The following is a 25,021-nucleotide window of genomic DNA, read 5'->3' on the forward strand; positions in this document are numbered from 1 at the left end:
CGATGCCACCACGATTAAGCAGGCCATTAAGGCGACCCGCGATGAATACATATCCAGGACAGGAACGCACAGAGAGGGAGAGAAGGAATGAAAGAGAGGAAGCGCGGAAATGGGAAGTTGACAAAGCCCCATGATATACGGGGCTTGGGCGGCTTTAGGTAGTGGTCAGTGCGTCTTTGACGGAAGGGAACAGGCTGAGGGCTGAGAAGTTTGTTTGGACTTGTCGTGCACACATTGTGACGTGGGGCAACGAGAAGGGACAAGAGCCAATTAACACAAACACAGTGAACATGACAGGCGCGGAAACTACCATAAATTTATTTGGACACCTCTAGCTCACGTGACAGACGTAGACACGCAAATAAAAAAAATATGCCTAAAAAATAAAGTTTGTAAATTCACCGCGTCATCCACCGAGCGGACCATAAACACATTAAACTGCAGACACCTTCGAAAGTCAAACGCTGCGTTTCAAAAACAGCCGGAGCCAGTAACACGCCGAAAAGAGAACAAATTCGAAATAAATCAAAACAAAAGTAAAGGACAACAAAAAATATCCATCTCTCCACGAAGTTCACTGTTGGCAGTTCCGGCATCGGTTCTGTTAGTTGTGTAGCTGTTTTCGTCCGTTAGCGCTGCCTGCCTCACTCTGCCAGAGGATGAGCGGTCACTGCACTGAGCCCTGGACCGAGAAAAAAAAGAACGTTGAGGAATGGACGCACGCGCAGACGAGGAGAAGGTACGGGCTTACACTGGTATGGCGAAGGCTGGGCCGAAAAGTGGTTTAGCGCGACTGCAGCACAACCAGAGGATGGGCGGCAAAACACTCATATAAAGAAATGATAAAGCTACAAAATTGGAATGTAATCTGCCAATAGAAAAGAAAAAATATATTAGCACCTTGTTTTATGAAAGAGGTAAGTCATTTTATTAAAACCTGGCAAATTTTGTATTTTTGCAACACTCTTGACCTGCCCCCTATTCATGAGTGTGCGGTGCATTACAGCGCGTCTTTGCAGGTCTTGTTTCGATACCCGGCTAACCCGGCCACAGTGGCGATTTCTTATCGGCAGCTGTCTGCGATGGCGTGCCTGGTAAAGCGTATAAATTTAGCTCGCCGGTCTCAAAATGCTCCTTTTGCGAAGTTTTCGTCGTCCTTGCACGTCGCTTCTTTGTCACCGTTCGGTAAGATTTGCACCCCGCTGCACCGCTGCGGCAGTTTTCTCGGTTTTGTCGTTTCCTTCGGCGTGCGGCCAGTGCGAAGTTTTTTTCCGTCTTTGCACGCTTCGCGCTCTTCTTTTGAAGCGCTTAGCGCTTCATTTCAAGATGAGCTTGCGGCATGTGAAGAAACGATGCTCCGTGGTACACTGCGACAGCGTGGATAGTACCATTGGTGTTACGCTACACCGATTCCCGCTGGATTTTCACAGGTGAGCTCTTGACAGTGTCGTCTGCTCTAGGTATGCGCGATAGCTTCGATATGGTTTCGGCGGGCTGTTCGCTCGTGTTTCATAGCTGTAACCCGTTCGTGCGTACTTGGCTTCATGTTTTCGGGGATATTTATGTACTACACTGCAGGGCACACACTTTCAGTGCTGAGGTGTGCGAAAGAGGCCCACATTTTTCTAAATTATAGTGAGTTTCATGCAGCTGACTATCACCAACGTGAACTTCACACCGGGCTCTCAGGAGCAACCACGTGCACGCTACTGACCGGGAGGCCCATTTAGAACGAAGTTTGCTACCTGACAGCTCTGAGTATGACATTGTTTAGTTTTGCAAAGCCATGAAGCCAATTTGAGGATCCCCTCGCAGCTGGGAGTATCGAAACTCAGCCTCGTGTATGTGCGCGGCTTTGAGGAGGCTTTAACTGGATTCGCTCAGCAGGAGTTATTGCCTGCCTTGGTATTGCTGTCCTACGTATACATGACTGCCAGGGTAATTTTAAACGCACTTCACTCTCGTCACTCGTTGAGCTTAGAAAAGCAGCTAGCCGCGTGGCATGAGGATGAGCGTTACCGCACTCTGGGGCGCAGAGAGCTTGGCGCGAGCATTTACTACCATAGTTCAGATGTAATGCAAGTATAATTTACTGCAGTTAGCAGTGACAGGAATAATGACGCATTCGCGTTTCGAGTATGCGTATTCCTTTTGGCGCAGTTGTATCTAACGTGCATGTTGCATCACGTCCAGGTGCCGAGCGTGGGCGCAGTTCTGCCGCAACGTCAGCCTGGAGAAGAAGGCGCCGTCGCAGCTACGAGAACTCAGGATTTGCTCGAGGCACTTCGAACCATCTGTGTATCTGCCGTCAGGAAGGCTGCGACGCGATGCTTTGCCTACTCGAGCAAGCATTGCCGGTAATTTTTGTTATCAAACTTTTAAGGCATTCGCCGCTCTTGAAATGTCAGGTTTTGTGAAAAAATGAAATTTTTCCTTTTTGTCGTAACCGTAAACAGTCTAGCGTCTTTTGCAAAACGAATTCTGTATCTGTCTTGTGGCTTTAAAAATTACAGTAAATTTTTACCTGCACCCTGCTAAGCGAAAACGAAAATGGATCGCTTTCACGTAAGCACACACACACACATATATATATATATATATATATATATATATATATATATATATATATATATATATATATATATATATATATATATATATATATATATATATATATATATATATATATATATATATATATAATATTCGTTTTACGTCTCTTGTATGCACTGTACACTGTATGTGAGGTTCGTGACAAATGTCCAACATAGCATAGAATTAGGTTTGTGCTTGTGGTAAGCTAATGGCACAAGCTTAGTAGGCGAAGGGTGCTCAAGCGAATTTCTAGGCACGGGTGCGGAAAAAGTACACTGACGGTGTGAATACTCTTGCCTGATATTTCCGGTAAAAAAAAAGGATAATGGAAGTGGGATATTCGGTAGTCTGGTATGGCAAAGGGCTCCAAAGGATCTTTGCGTGAGTCTGTCAGTCTTCCGGTTCAGGCTGTTTGATGCCGCTAGCCACTTCAGCAACGGAAACCAGGTGACTCTACATGTTTTGCAGCAAGTGGGAGTTGAATCTTTCATATTCACCGTGAAACCTTGTCTCATGAACGGTCACTGTCGTGTCCACCGGGCATTCTCGTCCTTCCTTTGATAGCTCAAAAGAAGTGAGGGGGAAAAAAGGGTGAGCCTTCCTAAATGTTTGATGAATTTTAGTACTCCAGAACTTTGCTTTCTTGTATGCAGAGCTTCTTTTTTCATCTTCAGTCTTATCAGGATGCAATCTTATGCCGACTTGGGCAAGGTACGCTTGGTGAAAAGCTTCTCGAGATATTGTGTGCTCATGTCTTATGTATCAAAGCATGCACTGAACGATTATAGAAATGCACTAATAATTGTGTGTGTTGTTGCCTTTTACCTCAATATTCATGCTAGCGAAAGCCAATGTTTGTACAGGTTTTTATTTTTTGCGATAATTGCTTACGAATTCATTCTTGTTGCATCTCATTGCGTAGGCCATAGGCTGACCTGCATAAATCTGTAAACAATATGGGGCACATTACTTGATTTGCGAGCTATCGTTGTTTGTGTGATAGGCGAATTTCGCACTCTTCAAAGTAAAACATAGCATACGAAAATTGCAAATGATTTACTGGTGCTCCACAGCTGCTGATGACATCAAACTAATGTGCCTAACGATTAAGGGTGGTAAACAGAATTTTATTTCATTGGATAAGCATTTTTCTTTCTAGAGTGATGACAATGTGAACCGCATGCTGTGGAAGCTATAGTTCTTTGGAAATTATTTACTGTAAAGGTACTGAATTCTCTTTTCTCTCCACAATAATGTTGCCATTTCAGACACCTCAAGCGAATGCAGCAGCGACATGGACTGTTCACAATCTCTGAGCGAAACTTCGGCATCAGTGCGCCGGGCTGGAGAACCAGGTGAGCAGGGTTGTATGCATAACTGACATAAATCTTTTGAAAATGGTGACGACTGAAAGCTCATTGGACTGCTTCCTATGATAGCTGCTGTCTCCGGTGAACCTGTTTCCAAGGGGTACGTCCAGAGTCGGTCGTCCCAGTCGCTGCTACTCTTCCAAGAAGGTGATTGTTATTTCGTATCTGCTCGAACAGCCTGAGGAGGTATGGCTCAGAAATATGCTACAATTCCTTGTCTGTGCGCTGTGCAGATGCAGATGGTGCCAGCCCTACTGGTTCTACGCTGAACCAAGCTTGTTCCCACGCCAGTGGCTTCATAATGGTTCAGTGTAGGTGTTAATTCCGCCTGTGGCGCTTAGTTATTATTTGTGCATTGTTGGGTTGCTGGCTTCCCTGTCAGAACTGTGCTGTCACTATATTTTGTTCTTTATATTCTGTGGGCGCAGCTGACCACACATATGCAGGACAAAGCACTGAAGCAAGCGCTTCATCTCTGGAACCTGGCACGGCAGGGGTGGCCGCAACACTGTCAGCGAGTGCTGATCTGTCACCAGGAGCTCCGTTCAGCAGTTCGCCCCTTCCTTATGAAGGTTAGCAATTTTACAACGCTTTCGCAATATTGCACACTTTTTGGTGCTACAGGACTACATGCAGCTATGACTAAACCCGACGTAGCAACTTATTGCTCTTCCGTCGACTCTGTACGTTGCAGGATCTTTCACCAGCCCCATCAATGAAAGGCGGCCACTGCGGAAACTTCGAGCCAAGCTCAGGCAGCTGCGTAACCGCAACAAGAGGCTGCAAGGACTGCTGCTTCAGCGCCGTCGCATGAAGACCAGTGCCGAATTGGTAGATAGTCTGCGTGAGCATTTAACACCAGCTTTTGCTGCTTTTGTTGAAGCTCAGTTAAAGATGCACAATGTCAGCAGGTTTGGCCGTCGATGGTGCAGCCAAAACAAAACCTTTGCTTTAGGTTTATACTTCCACAGCCCAAAAGGTTACAGATATTGCAGGAAACTCCTGAAACTTCCATCTGTTAGGTCACTGCAGCTGTGGCTTGCACGCGTACCATTGAGGGTTGGATTTTATCCTGAAGTTTTTGATTTGATCGAGAAACGGGCAGCGTCTTTTCCACGGCAAGACAGGGCTTGCACCATAATTTTTGATGAAATGCATGTTTCAAAGGAGCTGTCGTACAATCCAGTGTCGGACAGATTTGAAGGCCTTGAAGAGTACAGTGCAGCACAAGGTCCAAATCTTGCAAACAAGGCGCTTGTGTTCATGGCCAAAGGAATATGTACACCGTGGAAGCAGCCTCTTGGCTACTTCTTTGCAGATAAGGCAGCGCCTGCAACTGTTCTGTATGACCTCCTCTTCAAATGCCACAAAATGTTGGTTGGAGCTGGATTGCAGCCTGTGGCTGTGGTTTGTGATCAGGGGAACCAAAATGTTTCTCTGTTTTCGAAACTTGTGACCCCTGAAAAGCCGTACTTAAGTGTGAATGGTGAACCCCTTTTCTTTATTTTTGATCCACCGCATTTGCTCAAGTGCTTGCGCAATATGCTCTTCAAGTATGACTTCAGGGTAGGCAGTGACACAATTAAAAGCTCGTACATACGACAGGCTTATGAGAAGGATCGAGAAATGCAAATTCGGTCCATCCCAAAGTTGAGTGCCCGGCACTTTAATTTAACTTTTGCTTCGAAGATGTCTGTGAAACTCGCAGCACAGGTATTCAGCAATCATTGCGCTGCTGCATTGTGCACATTGGTAACATTCCAACAGTTGCCATCAGAGGCTATCCACACAGCCAGATTTGTTGAGAGGATCGATAGACTCTTTGACAGTATAAATACTTCACAGAAGCGGGGAAAGCCTCCGTATGCATCTGCAATTTGTGCAGGATCTGTGCATGAAGAGTTTTTGGAAGAGTGTATTGCAGTTTTCGAAAACATCGAAGTTCTAGGCTGTGCGCGGCAGCCTCTTTGCATCCGTGGCTTCTGCCAAACTATGAGGGCTGTGCTGCTGTTATGGAACCACCTGGCCTCTCGCTATGGTTTGACATACCTCCTTACCAGGCACCTGAACCAGGATGCACTTGAAAACACCTTTGCTATTGTTAGCTCGAAATCTGGATCGAACAGCAACTCGTCTTGCCGGCAGTTTCAAGCAGCATTTAGGCATCTTTTACTTAGCAACCTTTTCAAACTGTCGGAAAGCAGCAACTGTGCTGAAGACATGTATAGCCTTCTAGCCACTCTCCCAGTTTGTTTATCTAAGTCTGCTCCTTCTCTCTGTACAGCTGCCACATCTTTGCCAGTTGCAGTAGAAGTTTTGCCATATGATTATCAGTCTCCAATACTAGAGAACAACATTGTCTATTTTGCTGGCTGGCTTGCCTACAAGTTTATGAATGATCACAGGTGTGTTACAGGGCCACATACGTGCGAGGTGAGGCTAGAAAATGCCGCCTTTGCCGATCAGAGCCAAGTTCTCTTGCACTTAAGTGTCAAAAATCCTGGAGAAGGTGACTTTGGGAGCCTGTCAGTTCCTACACCCTCGTTTGTAGCTTTCATCAATGCTTGCGAGCAGGTTTTTGTCGCATCTAGTTCCAATATTGCGGGAAAAGAACAAGTAGGGCATGATCTGTGCATGTTGCTTCATGCCAAGGTAGAAAAATCGCTGACTGTGTGTGGTGATGACGTTTATGATGGTTTGTTTGCCCTGTTCGCCAGGGTGAGGCTGCATTGGCTTGCACGCAGAAAAAATCTTGAACTGCACAGTCAAACTACTAAACGGAAAGCCACGAAGCAAGCACTGAGGCTAAGCAAATGAATAGGATGCAATTCCCGAGCTGTTGGCTGAATATTTTGTGAAGTTACAGGCTTTTATGCTGCCTGTGCAACAAATCAGCTTAGTCTGGTTTAACGGTTGCAAAGGGTTTTTTTCTGGTTCACAGCCTGGTTTTATTCTTTTATTTTTTACTTGTGTATTTTGATTTGCTAGGATGTGGCGTGGTTGCTCACAGGGGCAATGGTTTAACAATGTAGCATCTTTCATCGTTCATTCCACTATGTCACTCTTTTAGGGTACTTTTATGCCATGTACAGCCTGTTCAAGTGTCACCTATGTACTTGTGCAATACTGTCAGATAAAACGCCATACCGATAAAGCGAATGCCTCTGAAAGGAGACTTTCTAGGTAATGGATTAACCTAGTTTCCGTGGCGCTGGGATTAATTTTTCCACCTGCTCGCCCCCCCTGCAGTTCCGTGCTGGCAGGTATAATGAAATCAACCATTGTCATCATAACTACCACTCGGCACCCCTGGCTACCAGTCCACCTTTTAGCAGGCTAGTTGCATCTCAGAGTTTTTAGTAGGATCTTTGTCAGCGCAACGAACAGAACAGCGCTGGACTTTTATCTGGCTATATTGTAGCGTACAGTACACTGATTACATGCTTTACTGCCCGGCGAATGTCCTTGCACTTCACTGTGCGCTGTACTTCAAGTGTACTTTTGTTGACGTAAAATTACTTCAAATTGATCCGGCTAACGACTAGAAGTACTCTGGAGATGGTACGCCGGCTCAATGTATGGTATTTGCTCCTACGTTGAGCACGTTTGAGGGTGCTAAAGCTGGCTTTAACATTGCCTTGCAGATGTAAACGCACCTGCTATATTCTTTCAGCTGAAGAAATTAAATGTGAAGAATAATCCCAGTGTGCTCTATGGTCTGTGTTGATGCGCCTACTTATGTCATGTTATGTTTGCTTCAATTGAAGCTGTCGTAGCATTGTTTTCTATACTTTTCAATTTCCTAACTGACAACGTTCGTGGCACTTCAGGGCTTTTTCCTATCTGCACTGTGACTATTGATATGATTAGCCAACTTAAACAATACTGCTTCTGCTGCCTGTGACATGTATTTTTTGTTTGTGTGCCAAGGGTGTGCTTTGTGACTGTATTTGTTTGGTTGCTGCAATACACAATGAATATGAAACTATGAAAACCATACTTGCCGTACACTCTATTGCGAACTGTGCACTTGAGCCAGTGCTTTGTGCATCATACCTTGCTGTACTCAAAAGCTCTCAAAAGTACTAACACCAGTATTTGCACTACGAATCATGCATGCTTCGCCAGTGTCTGGAAGTGTTGCTGCCTTTCTATGCTGCCCCTCCTTTACCAGTCACTTTCATTGCGTTCCCAATTGCACATTAACAAGGCCATAACTAGCAGGAACTCGAGCACATTTGACTGGCAAAGGTTGGGGCGCGCTGAAAGGCAGCAACCTTCGAGAGGTACGGGCTCGAAAACGCGGATTCTACAGAAAGACCGCTTTATAATTCGCGCCAAAAGCATACGTATGCGTGACGTCATTCTACGTCACGTTTGCGTAGTTTGCTCCCCAAAATCCAGGGGGCGCTGGAGTGCCCACGAGCCGCCATTTTTTGGACCCGTGGGCGTCTATGGAGCCTTCGCTACCAGTGTACATCTACCTTGGTATATATGCGCTCGCAAATTGCGGCTAGAGCAACGTACTCTAACACAATTCCAAGTGACCGGCTGCAACCTAGCTATAACCATTTTCATCGACCGTCACAGTCTCAATCGACTGGTCTCTAATGATGTCGGATTATCTTAGGACTGCAAATCCTAATATAATTATCACAAAAAACCATTATCAGGACACCCCACCGTGAGGGCTAATACCCGTACTTAACGACAAGCGTACGTAAGACTATATGCAAGATGAACGGTCCGAGGAGTGCTGATAACTGCTGAAATTAACTTGATCCGATTAAACTGGTCAGAATTTATCTGGGAGGCAAATAGCGACACCTAGGTAGATGTATGTACATGTCAAGTATAAGTACGGCGATTTTTCATCAGGACAGCAAAACGCGGTTTATAATAATAATTGGTTTTGGGGGTAAGGAAATGGCGCAGTATCTGTCGGCTATATCATTGGACACATGAACCGCGCCGTAAGGGAAGGGATAAACGAGGGAGTGAAAGGAGTAAGGAAGAGAGGGGTGCCGTAATGGAGGGCTCCGGAATAAATTCGACCACCTGGGGATCTTTAACGTGCACTGACATCGCACAGCACACGGGCGCCTTAGCGTTTTACCTCCATCAAAACGCAGCCACCGCGGTCGGGTCCGAACCCGGGAACTCCGGATCAGTAGCCGAGCGCCCTAACCACTGAGCCACCACGGTTTATACAAACTGGAAAAAAAATGATTCTAGATTTGATTTGCCTATAAATTGCCGCTGCCTATTTCCTTTTACTTTCCTCTTGGAGCTCGCTCTCCTCTCTTTTAAGCGCTCTAGTGCTGCCTACTTTCGGCCAATTGCACTAGGCATCACGCTCAGCCATCGTTTCCAATTTTTCGATTTAATTTTTTTATTTGAAGTCCGAATTGTCTTCATACACATGCCCCGGATGGAATTTTCCAGCTTTTATTAGCCTCTGCGGTCACCTCTCCTCCTGCAATGATATTGTCTCATTTTCCTTATCATTATTATCGTTGGCACAGCTGGCCGACTTCTTCCTAACCTGCCTGTGGGAATTCCGGAAAGTTTGAATGCGGCTTGACTAATTGTTTGGACAAGGGCATGGATCCAGTTTAGAAATCACAGCTGCCACACTGCACCTTGAACATTATTGATCAATAATGTTACTATTGTGTCCTTATAGTTGCAGTGTTTTTCATATGTTCTTATCGTTTTCTGAATTGCACAGAAAAACAAGAAGCTCTGGTCCCAAAGCCTGTGGATTAATTTATTTTGAATAGCAAGTTATGACATATTTCACTGAAATCTGGTGGTAAGAAATCATTCGGTATTACAGGCGATTTGACATTAGCAAGCACGTTTTGAAGCTTTGCTTCAAGAAATAGTAATATTTCCATACAAGGGCCAGCTCTTGTGAGGCGAAGCAGAAAGTTTACATCTCCATTGCATTCCTTTGGTGAACGAACGATCACAGCAGGCTTTCTCTCTAGGTAAATGCCTGAAACTCTATGGATACAAGACCTGAGGGAGCTACGTTAATGCTACAGGTTGAATAAAACTTCAGTACATAATCCATTAATTCATTACTTATTAACAGCCTTGACTGAAGGAGTTACCCCAAATAGGGAGTTGAAACGTTACACCACATACCTTCAATATGCACCCATACATTCCATGTCACAAATAATACTACGCCGCAGCAATCCTGCGTCTTAAGTGCCGAAGTTATTAACAATACGCATAGTTCATAGATTAGTTTTCTCTTCTTAATTGTTTATATCTCAAACATCGAGCAGGCTCAGGTACTTATCTCCAAGTGTTAAATGTGTCCCGCCTGACCAAGATACCCCCTTCCTACCCCAATGTTGCGTGTACTAAATCTAATTCGTTTCTTGCAGCGAACCTTAGCAAACCACGGCAACATGTTTTTCTTGTAGCTTTGGCATCATACAGTTCCCGTATAGGAGCTCACACGCCGGCTTCTCAGATCTCAGCAGCTCCACTCCGGAGCAATGCGCGGAAGAAGCAAAAGCACCAACGCAAAGTCATGTTCATGAGAAATGTTCATAGCGCCCCATGTTAAGCCTTGGGAAAAACGATTCAGAGAAACTGGAGGGAATCCACAAATATAAAATACGCTGCTTGAAAACAGGGAGAGAGAAAGAGAGGGGGAGGGGCGCTTGTTTGACACGGGGTGTGTGCGTGTCTGCAGCGAGATAAAAAAAATAAAGCACGGGAGGGTCAATGGAAAGAATACGAGATCGATTAATGGCAGCAGGCCCTTCTCCTTGCGTCGTCCCGATGGTGCGCGAAAAGGCAGCCGCGCCGAGCGATGGTTCCTGGGAACGATCGCGCCCGAGCGCATAAGAGCCAGCAGCTATCGGAGTGTCGACAGGCGCGGCCCAGGCCACGGCGGCAGCAGTGGGCCAGTGTACTGCGACGACAAAACTGCGAGGCGCTAATGCTGCGCAGACACACGCGTGCCGAGTCGCTTCTGATCTGGCTCCGAAAAGGGGCGCCTTTCTTGGTGTCTTCCCTGAGGCCACGCACCGTGGAACAGAGCATAGAAATCAAGACTGACGCGGGTATTTAGACTTTCTCGGGTCGCCGTTGTCTTCGAAACCTCTCAAATGCTGTCCGGTATTTACGAAATTATGTCTGACGAAGGAATTGAAGAAAGTTTCATTAAAAGCAAACACAGTCGAAAATAGCCGCCACCAAGGTCGCCCGAAATATCCACTGTCGCGTAGGCTACGGAAACAAGAGCACAATGCATTTATGTCCAGCTTTGCCGTGTACGTCTAAGTTGGCTGCGCGCCTCACGACACACTAGCCCGCAAGCGAAAACGACCACTGAACATGGACTAATGCCTGAGCAGCGTATCTGCATTCCGTCCTATACGGTGACTTCCAGCCCTTCGTTGATGTACAGTGTTGGCCACAATTAACCCCCCTTCGTGCCGGAAGAACGCATGACTCCCGCTGGGGAGACGCAGTAACTCTGCATTCACTTTTACAGCAGCAAATCCTTCGAGCACCGGGGCAGGGCACGGCTTATCATTTCCTGCGCATCCGAAATGAGCCTTGACTGTTACTGAGGGCTTCGCCGGTAGCTTGTGATCTTGCGCTGTAACGGGGCTGTTTCTGTACACAAAAGTCCGGTGAAATATTGCGCAACTTGTATATACAATCGCAGCTTGCCAATATCCCTCAGCAGAGCAATGTCTTGTCGCCCAAAACCGGCAGTCTCAGTTAGAAGAGGTTTACTGAGACGCGCTCATAGACCAAGATGGAGGGGAAGAAGACCAGGCCACTTGGCCAAAACATGAATACGGTTAACGGGGCGCCAACTAGTACAGTTTGGACGCCTAGCGAGGCCACCACAGCGGTTGACATCGTGGCAATACAACACTTTAATAACACCAGTACTGACCTGCGGCACCGAATCGGGGAGGTTAACGAAATGAAAATCGATTAACGATTGGACAGCCTGCTTTGGTTAAAAAAAAATGAAAGCGGTAACATTGAGTGACAAAAAAGCCCGCAGCGTGTACTAATATACTAACAGAGATCAAGCGGAGGATATGAGCCTGGGCGGGACCTGTCATGTGGTGGGGGTTTCACCAACTGACGGTCTGTTAGAGTAACTGAGTGCAAAGCAACGAAAGCATAGTAGGGCGCTGTCGAAAGTCAGGCAGAGGGTGGAAACTTGGTGGGAAAAGCACTTTAATCGCCGCCCTCAACTCTGTACATCTTCCTTGATGGGCGTTCTTTGACAAAGAGGCTTCTTTCACCGAGAGCGAAGCTTTTGTAGCGGGAAAAAAGGCAAAAAAGAAGGATGCAAATCCAGGTATCGCCCCTCAAGCTGCTTTCAAAACCAAGCTGCCAGGACGCCAAGATATTTGTTTTTTTTGCTCGCGCATATTGGAGCAAGACTACACGTGCTTCCCTTCCAATTAAAAACGGTGATCACGGAGTCCTCTTCATTCTTGACGTCACGGGTTGAATCGACTTGCGGGAGGCATAAATGTTCCATTCGTAAGTGAACAATGTTTTTAGCAATATATGCGTCTTTTGCTGCCGAACACACATCAATTCAGACCGAGAGAGGCATGAAATCGTTTCTTACTGGTAAGAATAATTCGATGTAGTTATCCTCACTGTTCCCTAGAGGCGGAATATTCGCCAAGGAGGACGAATGTTCGCTGGCATCCAGCTCGCGTGCGTACACCGACGCGCGCTCGTTCCGCGGCCGCCGGGCGGCGATGCCCCGGCACGCGCATCCAGCGCGCCGCCGGTGGCCGCCATCGGAAACAGTGTCAAGGGCGGCCCGGGTGTGACGACGACGCCCCTCCTCCAACGCTGCGCCACCGACGCCCGAGGGACGGTGCGCACTTTCCGCCCTGCCACGGAGCAGTCCGTGCAGCGGGGCCTTGCACCCGCTTACAGCGGAAGACGTGCGTGCCGAGACATGCTGTCCCACAGCGCACTCACGACACACCGAACAACGGGAAGTGGCACGGGTCTTGGCACGCCTGCTCGCCGCCGACTCTCTACACCCCATCCCATTCTCTCCGACACGTTAGCGCCGCCGAAGGAACGAGTAGCCTCCGTAAATGGACACCGAGGACTATCTGAAGCTGGCCTGAATCGATAGATTAATTACCGCGTCCTAAATATAAAGGAGCTACTCTGATTGAAAACGAAGATTTTATAAACAGAATAAGCAAAAAGAAAAGAAATACAGTTGACGCCACCACCATTTGGGAAGTAAGCTGCGGGGGTTTTTTGGGGGCGGATGCGGGAAACCAGGCTGCACAGCTATTGGCTTCAATATGGTGATCACGAAGTTGTTTCCAGCGTGGTCTAACTGAATAACAGAATATTTCAATATTCAATGCTCTCAGCAGTAGATGCGCATTTTTCTGCCGTATATACATTAACAGGCGCATAAAGAGCCAAATATAAATTTTTACTCACAAAAGTTGGATGGAGTTTTGTAAGGGAGGATGAGGACAAGTCTATTTAATTTTAATGCGAAAACATCAGATGGCTCATCGACACCAAAACGCGGCGACGCCCAGAAAGTGGCGGCGTTGCAAAACTCGTGATTGGTGAAAACGGTGTGGCGTCATCAAAGGCGGGAAAATACGAAATGTCAACCAGTAATGATCAGTACATGTACTGCCCCAACTACTGAAGAACAGAATATCATCAGAATCGAATCAGGATGCAACTGCGGTAGAAATGGAATATAACTGTAAAAGAATTGTAATGCTTTCGCATTTGCTCGCGCCTAAGTTCTTTAAATGGCCCCGGTATTTTTTTGCCCTTTGAAGAAGCCGACTGTAAAGCTGTTTCTGCTATGTGGACGTTTCTATTCCTTTTTTTAAAGCGATGCTTATTGCCTCACTGGGTAAAGGGAGTTTTAATGATCGAGAGAAAAAAGAAAGGGATACGCAAAAGATTGAAACATGTGCATGTATTGCTGTGAAATCTGGATTTCAAACAAGAATGCTTTTTCTCGAACTCAAGTCAAACTTGTTGCGCCCGAACCGAAAAGTACGCCGCGATCACCACCCGGAAGTGAAGGCGGTGTAGCACAAACTCACTGGTCCGCGCAAAAGAAAAAAAAAACTGTCTTCACGGCGCCACAATTTAATTGAGGAAACAAGATGTGGCGGAATTTTGTACAATAATTTTTACTTTATATTCCTTATAAAAGCACCATTTGAAGGCAGGTTAGAGTATTTGCATTACAACGTCGTAACCTATCGATCGACGCTGGGTTCAATTGGTCCCCAGGGGCACTTTAAACTAGCACGGAGCTTCGTGAATGGAATCGCAAATTTACGAAGTGGATCACGGAGGCTAAAGCAAATAAGAAAATCTATATGAGTGGTTCACGTGATTAGAAGTTCGACTGCTGTCAGAGTGCGAGTTGTTAGCAGCGCAAAAAGCCGGTTCGGGCATTACTGGTTGCTTGAAACTTTTCACAAAGCTGACGCAGATTCAGGCCACTAACAACATCGACCAACGGGTTCGATGTGAGGCAATAGATTCCAACGTTATTAGGCTAATGCTTGAATGAACAAATCGAAAAGGCAGGAACAAAATCATTTATACGGAACTTCCGAGAGATTCCCACTGCGCTGGAGTCAACATGTGCGAGACTTCAGGTGGCATACAAGCCGTCGATGGATTGAATTCAGTGGAAATCCCTCTCAATACAGGCGGTGACTATAGAGAGCCTTGCCTAGTAAATTATGCGGGACCGGGATTTATAATTTTGCACTCTTTGAACTTACATTTCTATTCTGTTATTTTTTTCCATTTTGAGGCATTTTTGTCCAATGTTTTAAGCACTAGTATTTTCGTTACGCTTCCGCGGGACTACGCGAGAAATATTCGGCGGAAAAAGCGTACTGGCGCACGTTTCTCCGACAAAGAAAGCTGAAGCCCCCCTCCCCCCTCTCTTTTTCAGCCCTTGCCTCTAGGAGGCCCGTAAGTTTGCCCTTGCCTCCTTCACTGCTTAGGCCTGCAGGTTTCGAGCGGACTGAAAAAAAATCGTTTTGAGAAAATTAAAGCCACAGTAACTGTCTCACCTGAACTACGCCGATGGGAAAGGTGTGGGGGCTTAGCGTCCTAAAACGACTCAGGCTGTGAGGGACGGCGTAGTAGAGGGCTCCGGGTAATTTCGACCACCTGAGATTCTTTAACGTACCCTAAGATTACACAACGCACAGCCGCCTTTTCCGTTTTGCTTCAATCGAAACATGGTCGTCGCGGCCGGGAGTGAATACAGGTCCCCCGACTCAGCAGCCGAGCGCTCTAACCACTGACCGACCGCGGCGGGTAGATCAAACCGCGTCGGTCCTTGGTCGGAACTTGTCTATCTAAATTTCACGAGATAGAGAATGAGAGAGAGAGACAGAAGAAAGGAAAGGCGATGAGGCGGACCGGCCAGTGCCTGGTTGGCTTCCCTACAGAGGCAGAGAAGAAGAATGGCAGGTAAGTTCAGTTCAGTTCGCAGTATGAGAGTTTTCATAGACATTCGTGTTCTCGTGTATTCATATCATGCCAGTCACCAGAATGAAAAAAGACATGAAAAGGTGTAGTGTGCCTCTTTTTTTCAGCCTCCAAGAAATTAGGAGATGGAGAGAACTAGTGGGGGTAGATCTTTACGAGAAGAAAGTGTCACTTGATGCAGCTGAGCACAGAAGGGAGTTGAGGACACTCATGACCAGCAATGACACCACACAGACAAGCGAATAAGCCGAAAGGGGTGCAAAAGAACAAGGAAGTGCAGAAAAAGAGGAGCTCTAAGCGCACAAATTTGACGGATGCAGCGATTAGGAGCATGCGAAATGGTGCGTCGGTAGCAAAGATGAGACGGTTTATGAAGTTTCCTTGTCACGCGGTTCGACGTGCGTCGGCCAAGTGGACCGCTGCATGAACAGCATATCTGTAAAGGTAATTGAGCAAACCTGTGCTGTTATAGCTGGGACAGGCAGCAAGCTGGCCGAACGTGTGAAGACGTGCTAGCGCGTACCACGGGTCACATGACGTCAATCGTGGCGAAATTACGACTGATAGAGAAATGACGGCCAATCACAGACATGCAAGGTCTGGTCGGGGCACCACCTCTAGTCCGACTGAGCCACTAACTTCTCCACAGAAACAGTGGTAGGTTTATGCAGTATGGGGGTTTAACGTCCGAAGGCCACCCACGAGCTACGGGACGCCGTAGTGGAGGTCTCCGCATTAATTTAGACTGTATGATGCGCACAATTCGTACAGTTTCTTTCCCCCAAATGGGAAAGACTTATTGATATTTCATGCCGTAACTGCAAATTCTCCAAGTTAGACCCCAAAATTCCCAGCCCGACATTATGGCAACAAAACAAGTGTGCACTACGTGGACGCCTCCGGACCTCACCACGGGGGATGGTACACGGTCGCGGTAGTTCACAACAGCAGCACAGTTAACGGCCTCACCTCTTCAGAGCCCGCAGTGAAACCCGGGCAGAGGATGTCGCGATTGCCCTCGTGGCCTCACATTCCGACTCAAAATACATAACCACCGACTCGCGAGGGGCCTGTCGGAACGCCGAACAAGGCTGCACTCCCTTCCCAGCCTATGGAATCTACGAAAAATGCATACGCGATACGGACCCCGCACACCGTTACTTTATATGGGCCCCTACTCATCGGGGGTTGGCAGGAAACGGGGCAGCAGACGTAGCCATCCGCGCTTTCTCTCACCGGACTGTTTTCTCCTCCCCACCCGATCGGGAATCCGATTTCAAACTTGTCTATATCTTCAAAGATGCTACAACCTACTATCAAGATAGTCATCGCCTTTACCCTCACCCATGTAAAGGCCTCAAGAAGGCGGATCCTTCTTCGCCTTCTCACCAATACATTGCTGTGCTCGGCAGCACTAAAACGTTTTGACCCCTCCTTTAACGCAGCTGCCCGCACTGTAGAGCGGTGTCTTCTGACACCTATCGCATGCTGTGGTCCTGCCCCTCCAACCCGGCTACTTCCCCTATCCCCAATCCAACCCGCGAGGACTGGGAGGCGACCCTCTGCTCGGCTGCCACGACTCAAAGGCCCAACAAGCCTTAGTCGGGCGCGCCCGGGCGGCGGCCACCGCCACTGGGGTCCAGAACTAGGGACCTCCACCTAGTGCCTGTAAGGATCGGTTCGTTACGGGCTGCTCCAAACATACCCCCTGTCCCCTCCTAATAAATGTTTTGACCACAACCACTCGATATCTCCCTTCACCTATATGGCAGCACTTGGACGAAATCTCGTCTCGTCAAGGACAATCATAATAAAATTTAAAAAGGGGGGAGGGGGACGCCGACCAAAAGTAAAAACAAAAACGAAACGACGTTTTGGCTCCCGTACGGGGAGCCTTGTTCACAAACTGTTCACCGAAACGTCGTTTTGTTTTTATTTTCGGTCGGCGTTGCCCCCCTCCCTCTTTTTAAATTTTATTATGGCAGAACCATAGCCACTGTAAGCACACTCCGCATCCGAGGCCTGCACATCCACACCGTACGCCTTCTCCAGCAGCAGCTCATTCAAATTGCACTCACGATGCGCCGCATCAGCCAGCGCCGACAGGGACTTCGCAAGCACTGCGCATATTACAGAGGCAGTTCACCTACCACTTCCCCTATCACACTCTCATCGCTTCTCTGAACAGGGCTTCCTTCGTATCCTTCCACACACCTTCCCAGACTCGGTATTACACCATTTCCGAACTAACAGAAGGGTACCGAAAAAACCAGACCCTCTCTCCCTACGCCAAACCAAACAGGATCGGAACATCCTGACTTGCCTGGGGTACTCCACCATCGCTCATGCGGTTCTCAAATCAGTTCTCGACCACACGAATCGTATGTGCGCAGCAGCAGCTCTCTGCACCACTGGCAGCAACATGGCACATCGGCACAGTAGCTTACTATCGTGAGAGCAGACGTAACCTAACCTCTCATCACCCATGCCTTAACTGAGCAGATGGTGTAGTCTGCAGGCAACTGCAAGCCAACTGATTCCCTGTGGCTTCATCAAACATCTCTTCCACCCCAAGCAGTACCGTCCCTTATGCCCACCGCTGGACGTATGCTCCCCATATATGATTCAAAATGAAAACGCCTGTACCCACCGGCTAACTCTCTAATACCAAACCTCACTCTACCGTGTTTTAGATGGTGACGTTAACATATTTTTTTTTCACATTCTTGCAATGAACTAGACGTTGAGTTCATATTACAAATCTATGGTTTTACTTACGTCATAAATGAACCCAAAAGATTTCAGGCAGCGAAGGCAATTTATGTCTTTTTTACTCGCAGTTGAGAGTCTAAATTTAGGAGTAAATAATGTCCATATAAGTGACCATCTTCCAGTATGCCTGATTACTGAGTGTGTAACTTCTCAAAAACAATGAATATTTCCGATGATAGAATACCGGCGCATTAATGAGAACACACTGAAATGCTTTCGGGCAGCGCTTGCTAATATTGACGTAAATGTTCTGCGCAACACAAATAATCCAGAAGATGCTTGCAGTGTGTTTATTACCGTTTTTAAGTCTATATATGTACAAAGCTTTTTTCTTGGAGTATTCAAAAAGCCCCGCAAAGCTCGCTGACCGTGGATGGCCAAGAATGCGTTCAAATGATAAAAAGGGAAACAGACCTTTACAACCGCTTTATCCAAACCAGGTCACTGGATGATCTTGTGTTATTTAAAACATGCCGTAACCATGTTACGCCTTTTGTTGCTCAGACGAAACAAGAGTACATTGAAAAACCGTCCAGCCAAAATTATTGAAAAGGAGCGGCCTTGTGTGGCACAGCATCAACTGAAATTTTAATCATGGTGGAACAAATAGTGGCGCGCTTGAATTTTTAGTTGACCATCAACCAGGGAATAATTACTTTGCGTATTAGGCAGATTGCAGCGATGATCTCATGAATGTGAAATGTCTTGACTTGCTGGTTGTTTTCTGTGCACTCCTGCCACCAAAAAATGCTAATGAAATCAAAAATTGCCTTCTGGCTTTGCGCAGCAGATAGTCACTTAAAGTTGATGACATTTTACTTTTGCGAGTAAAACATGTAGCCGTTGAATTTGGTCCAGTGTTAGAATATAATTTTTGCATCCAACATGCAGTATTTACCAACAGAATGTGGATTGCCTAAGTCACGGTTAATCATAAAAGTGGAGACAAAGATAACGTGTAAGGTTATCGCCCAATAATGATTCCACCTTTTTTTTCAAGGTGTTTCAAAAAGATCCTGTTTATACGAATATTGGGTTTTGTGACAAGTAAAAGGTCATAACGCCCAACCAGCATGGTTCTAGGAAATACTTTTTGACCGAAACCGCACTTGTAATCCAAAAAAGAGCTGATCTTAGAGTCCTATTCAAAATTGCCGTTTGGGCGAGTTGGTGTGACATGATTCGAAAAGACCAGCGCAAAAACAGACAGGAACACGAGAAGAAAAAAACACTGACGACAGGACGAGCTCGTCCTGTCGTCAGTGTTTTTTCTTCTCGTGTTTGTCTGTTTCCGCGCTGGTCTTTTCGAATTAGAGTCCTTGGAGCAGAAACTTCTCAACCTTGTCATCTTTATTGATTTTTCAAAAGCGTTTGATCGCATCCATCACACAATAATTTTAGTTAATTTCGAGCACAAAAGATTTCGCGGAAACTTCCTTCAAATAATTGAACGTTATTTATGGTCTCGAGTAAAACAGGTAAAAACGAACAATGATTGATTCATCAGATTTAAGGCATACCTCTTCAGGCGTTCCGCCAGGTAGTGTCTTGAGACCACTGCTGTTTCTTCTTTATGTTAATCATGTCGTCTGCAGAAGTAAGCTCCCGACTTTTGTGATTTACGCAGATGACACCACTTTATTCTCCACAGCCACATATTTGCTAGATCTTGAGGAGCAAGACTCAGGCATACCCATAGATTCTGGACAAACGCATTTTTCAACGGGCAGTTGTTTATGAACGAAAGTTTTCAACATATCGTAAGATTCAATTATCAGAATCAATATATACTTGCAGGTCTCCCCATGTTAAGTGGTTGTTTTTTGCTATTAATTAACGGTCTCGCGAAGGACAAACTTTAGAAGTAAGATTTTGCTATGCATTGGAAGATTGGGCGATTAACATCAATATTTTATAAGAGTATCTTTTAATATTTCGCAGTAGCATGACGTTTCAAATTGATGTCGAAAAGTCCGGGACTCTCGTATGGTCTCAATTCAATCATTGAACATAAACATTTAAAGAAAAAAACGATATCCGTGGTTGTTGTGCCGCGCAAAAAGATGACTTACGTCCAGCCACATTGTGTAAGAATGGGTTCAGCACTCATCTAAATAGTTCGAGTGGTCAAAACCGTAGGTGTTGTTTTTAACTAGAATTTACTACCACGTGATCACGTCGAAATGATGGTCAACGAACTGTCAATTGTTTTGCGGTGTTTCGTGTAAGCTGATGTATTTCACGCTGAAGCGTAATAAGTAAATGTGGTATAATGCACTATTTTCTTCTTTCGTTAATTATCTTTTTGGTTTGGGGCACTATGTCTTAACAATATAAACCGCTTGCATGTCTTTCAAAAGAAAAGTCCTCGATAATATTGTGAAGGATCCGCGACTAGAACTCAGTGAGACCTTATTCATGGCACTTGGCATCGTCCGCCTTTCCCATTTGTACGAAATTTTACTTTTAAGACGGTATAAAGGGGATTTTTCCGCAACGCTTTCCTTTCTCTTGTTTTCTCTGCCGCTCGCTTTCCTCCCCCCCCCCCTCCTTTTCTTATAACCTTGCCGTTTTGATGCTTGTTTTTTTTTCTCTCATATTCCTTTGAAATTAGCAGAGCAGTTCGTTGCAGTTACCACCTGCCTATACCTGCAGGCACAAGTTCATCATCCTGGCCGCAGGTTTTCAGTACAAAATGCGTCACCGTCTGCCGAGTCCTCTTCCCTCCCCTTCCTCTGTTCTTCACCCCCATCGTTCATCAAAGAATGAGCATAGCTCCTGAGACGAAGACCGCCGCTTTTGCAGAAACGTTGGTGCCCACACTGAAACATCCCCCTCTACTCCTCTTCTCCCCACTTAAGAGCACAGTATTGGTTCCGCTCTTTCACTAGCGTAACTCTTCCCTTCTTCCTTCTTTCACTCCCACCTTCCTTCCTTCCTCTACAGCACGGTCGAGGTGCCCACTGTGTTTTTTTTTTTTTCAAGTGAGACAGTTACTACGGCATTTCCTTTCCTAAAAAGAACACTAAATTTTTTGCCGCTGTTTCACTGAAGTATGGTTTGGAACTTGGTGGTTTTCATGTAGCTTTGCGCGAAAAACTCAGGCACACCAATAGTAGCCTGACGCCGGCTGTATGAGTGAAATATGCGCCGTTTTTCCATAGCTAAATTTGCGTTTAACGAATCTGCGGACATGCCAAATATTTTCTGAGTTACTTCGAATATTAGGCATACGTAGGAGATGGATATGATTTAAGCTAGGTAAATGCGCCATACCACAGTCGCGTTGTACTTATAGAGAGTTATAAGGCCTTACTCGTCATGCCGTTTCTACAATTATTTTTGTCGTACAGAACAGCCCATGTCTACCCTGTCGCAGAAATAGGCGCCTGACGATAGCCCCAAACTATGCATTGGTACCAACGGAAATGTGGCGTAAATACACGCTGTGTCGTTATTAAGCTGCAGCAGAATGTGACCTCCAGCTGCGCTTTTGTTTTCTGGAGGTCAATGTTCACAGCGGGAGCGAAGCTCCGAAGCTTGTTCGTGCGGACTTGTAGCAGTAACACTGAAAGTAAAAAGAACTGCTTGCTTTTTTTGCAGCAAAGCTTATGATATATATGAAGGCCGCTGCAAGACTTTCGTCATTTCAGTGCTCCCTTTCGCTCAGATATGTTGTGTCTGTCACCAGGAAAAATGAAAGTAAACGTGAGGACGGCTGTAATAAGCGCGCAAAATATACCGCATTGAGTGACGGTAGTGTTCTATTTTTAGAATCCTGCGTCAAGACTGTGGCCTAGAAGAGGCAGAAAAGAAGGCAAAAATTACATGACGTACAAAAAAAACGTTTTTATATTTGATGAGTCATAATAATGAATAAGCAGAACCCCCCACCCCCTATTTAAATGAATAGTAACAATAAAAACTCATTACCCTCATCCGCACTTTGAACGATCTAATGCTTAGTTAAAACGCTTCCGAGCATCTAATCTTTAGGGAAAGACTGAAAACTGCACTTAGAGTCACGAGTTCAATGGAAAGGCAAAGGTCCGATGGGGCGAGCAAAGCAGCGCCCCTCTCTTAGCTCCAAGGCATCCGGAGTTTCCATAATGACACTGACTTCCACTTCTGGGTCGTGGACAATGACTACTTCCGCACTTTGGGTGCGTATTGCACACAAATGGGTTGCACGCTCACATTCTGTTCTTTTTTTCACCTCTTTTGTACGCCATATAGCAAACTACGCGAAAAAAACAAAGCTACTGAAGAAGCTGGTTACATTTGCACAGTGATTATTATTTCGGTATGCGCTACGCTTTGACGAAAAGCAGAAAAAAGCCAAAGAAACAACTGTTTTTTTTTTTCTTGAAGAGTGGAGAGCAGCACTGAACTGGCTTGCTTTTGACATTGTGCACTTTTTTTGCTGTTTATTTTCACGGCTCATTCACACACCTGTCAGCAGCAAGCACTCTGGCCAAAACAGAGGGAAGTGAAAGGGGCGTTCATGCTGGTCTTGAACCACAGTAGGCAATGCAGAAAAGGAGAGTGAGTTCGTGGCAGCAAAGAACAATTTTGGCATTGCCTTCCGAAGGGCGAATGCAGCTTAAAGGCTACAGAAAAGAAAGAATTACGTAAAAAACGCACAAATGAGTTCACGTAGCACACCTATACCCTCGTGTTAAGACCTATAAGAGACGCACAGAAGGCCGTAGAAGATCTAAAAAAGCGCGTTGTTTTTTTTAAGTGGCGAGTAGATGCTAGTCTCCCCCCAAAGCTAACATTTTTCTTCGGTTCTTGACACGACGATTGTAATGTCGGTCGTGAATGTTGGCATTATTAAAGCAACACTGCATTACACATCACGTGTTGGTTTTTAACAAATTTTACTTCACCGGTTGCTAGCACACATGTAGGACGGTATCGAACGGTAATTTCTTTTTATTCGTTTGAATGAACAGACAGAAGCATGGCCTTACCTAGGGGGCAGTGATGCTGCCCGTAGCCAGCGTCAGACAGTGAAATAATGAGGAAAAGGGAATGAAAATTGGACAACCGTATTGAACTTGCACTGGGGATTAGGACAATAAGACATCATTCCGACATCATTCATATTAGGCTAATAGAATCATGTTATGAATGTGTGCACAAGATTCGATTTTGCCAATAAGGTAAACAGCAACAAGTGAATGGTAGGCCATTACATCTTAAAATATGAGATTAAGTTGACCCACTCCAAGAAGCGAGTTTAAGAACTTGTTTCATTGACAATGCTTAGGAGGTGACGTTACAGCCCCTTTTTAAGCGCGTGCGAAAACGACATATGAAAAAGTGGGCGTGTATCACTTGCGTTGTCTAACATCGGCAATGGTTGCCTTTAGCGCTATAAGCGACCACGATGAATACAACGTTTCGTCGCATTCCGCCAACGGAGGCGAAAGACACGAGGCCTAGTGGTCGCTGTGCACGTCGTTCACCGCCTTCCTGCGCAGCTTGGCGTGCAGGCCAACAGCGGCACACGCGTCGGCCGAGGCTAGGCCTACCGACGTGGCCGCGACAGAGCTGAGTACCGGCGGGCCAGGCCTGCGAGACAGAACCGGAGTGCCGACCGATTTCGACGCGAGCAGCGTTCGGAGAGGCGAGCCCTGCTTCGAGGAATCGCGAGTGCTCGTTGCCAAACGCGCACCAAGCGAGAGATGGCGGGATTAACACCGAGGCGTAACCGGCAGCCTCGTCACGGCGGCGAAATCCCAGCCGTGACAGCAATGACGGGGGGCGACAGCGAGACTCCGCACTGCGCTCCACTGGAGCCCAGCTGCACGAGGCGCCGGCGGTTTCGGGCTGCATCCGCCTCGCATTCGATCGCAGTGCGCCGCGAAATCACGCGGCTCAGGCGACGCCGCACAGAGGCGAGGTGTCGGCGATTGGCATTTACCTGGAGCGCGCCTCGTCCGCTGCTGTCTGGGGCGAGCAATTGCTGAGGCGCACCCTGCCGGCCACGAACACGAGCGTGGGTTGAGGGGGCGGCTGCGGTGAGCCACCGGCCTGGAGGCCCCGGCCCCGAGACCCCGGCGGCCCCAGCCCACATGACGGGGCCCGGGGCCTGAGCACCGGGGTGAGCCCCCACTTCTCGACGAATTGGTGCCGGGAAATGGTGCTCCAAGGGGACTCTCGGGTGTCGCCGCTCCAGCGGGCTAGGCGCTAGGCTTTGCTCCCCCTCTCCACCCGCGGTTCACACCGGCGGCGCGTCAGTACGGCACCAAGCCACGGGAGCGCGCCCGCCGCCCCCCACACACACACACGCACGGCACACACACGCACACGGAGTCCTGCTTCAACCCCGCGCTGCTGGACGCTCGCAGCGCTGACCGGCTCGAGCGACACCGCTGCCGCCAGACGCCGCGCTGCACTACGGCAGCGCCCTCTTCCGGCCTAGACGCGCCATCCCCGCCACCTCTCCTCCCTCCGATCCATTTCCCCACCCTCTACCGCCTCCCTCTCCCAGCATCGAAGATTCCTCTTTCCTCCCCAAAGCCACGCCGCCGACAAGCCTTTCTCCCCTTCATCCTTTCGACGTTGTCGCCATCCCCACGGTACTTCTGTTAGCCTCCTTCACTCGGGCACCCTAATGTGCCTACTGCCCTCATTATATAGAAGCGGAGATTTCGCCTGCGTAGTGTAGTGTACCGATTTTCTTGTTTTCACGACAACCATGCCTTGTCACTCGATGTCTCTGTGCCTGTCTTGTCTTCAAC

At 47.0% G+C, this 25,021-nt stretch overlaps 2 protein-coding genes across 3 annotated transcripts in view; one reads left to right on the plus strand and one right to left on the minus strand.

The window, feature by feature from the left end:
- The window catches only part of Sh (Potassium voltage-gated channel protein Shaker), a 340,817-nt gene that overhangs the window by 121,277 nt on the left and 194,519 nt on the right, over positions 1-25,021 (minus strand). The window contains exon 1 of one of the 2 annotated variants that reach the window (XM_077660831.1): positions 24,202-24,645. The exons of the other annotated variant lie outside the window; for it this stretch is intronic. Coding sequence (XP_077516957.1) covers positions 24,202-24,354 — 153 coding nt within the window. The 5' untranslated portion in view covers positions 24,355-24,645. Of the gene's footprint in view, positions 1-24,201; positions 24,646-25,021 lie in introns of those variants that run through there. 2 annotated transcript variants of the gene reach the window in all.
- Positions 943-4,542, plus strand: LOC144127640 (uncharacterized). Its single transcript, XM_077660598.1, has 5 exons — positions 943-2,357; positions 3,864-3,950; positions 4,035-4,112; positions 4,199-4,276; positions 4,394-4,542. The coding sequence occupies exons 2-5, from the start codon at positions 3,890-3,892 to the stop codon at positions 4,540-4,542; spliced, it is 366 nt and encodes a 121-aa protein (XP_077516724.1). The 5' UTR covers positions 943-2,357; positions 3,864-3,889.

Source organism: Amblyomma americanum, chromosome 4 (genome assembly GCF_052857255.1).
Source record: "Amblyomma americanum isolate KBUSLIRL-KWMA chromosome 4, ASM5285725v1, whole genome shotgun sequence".
Lineage (NCBI taxonomy): Eukaryota > Metazoa > Arthropoda > Arachnida > Ixodida > Ixodidae > Amblyomma > Amblyomma americanum.

Bases quoted from the DNA above. Each gene is read 5' to 3' on its own strand.
- LOC144127640 (XM_077660598.1), top strand. From the start codon at position 3,890: ATGGACTGTTCACAATCTCTGAGCGAAACTTCGGCATCAGTGCGCCGG. The intron at 3,951-4,034 runs GTGAGCAGGGTT...TTCCTATGATAG, and splicing joins GCGCCGGGCTGGAGAACCAG to CTGCTGTCTCCGGTGAACCT. The intron at 4,277-4,393 runs GTAGGTGTTAAT...CTGTGGGCGCAG, and splicing joins TGGCTTCATAATGGTTCAGT to CTGACCACACATATGCAGGA.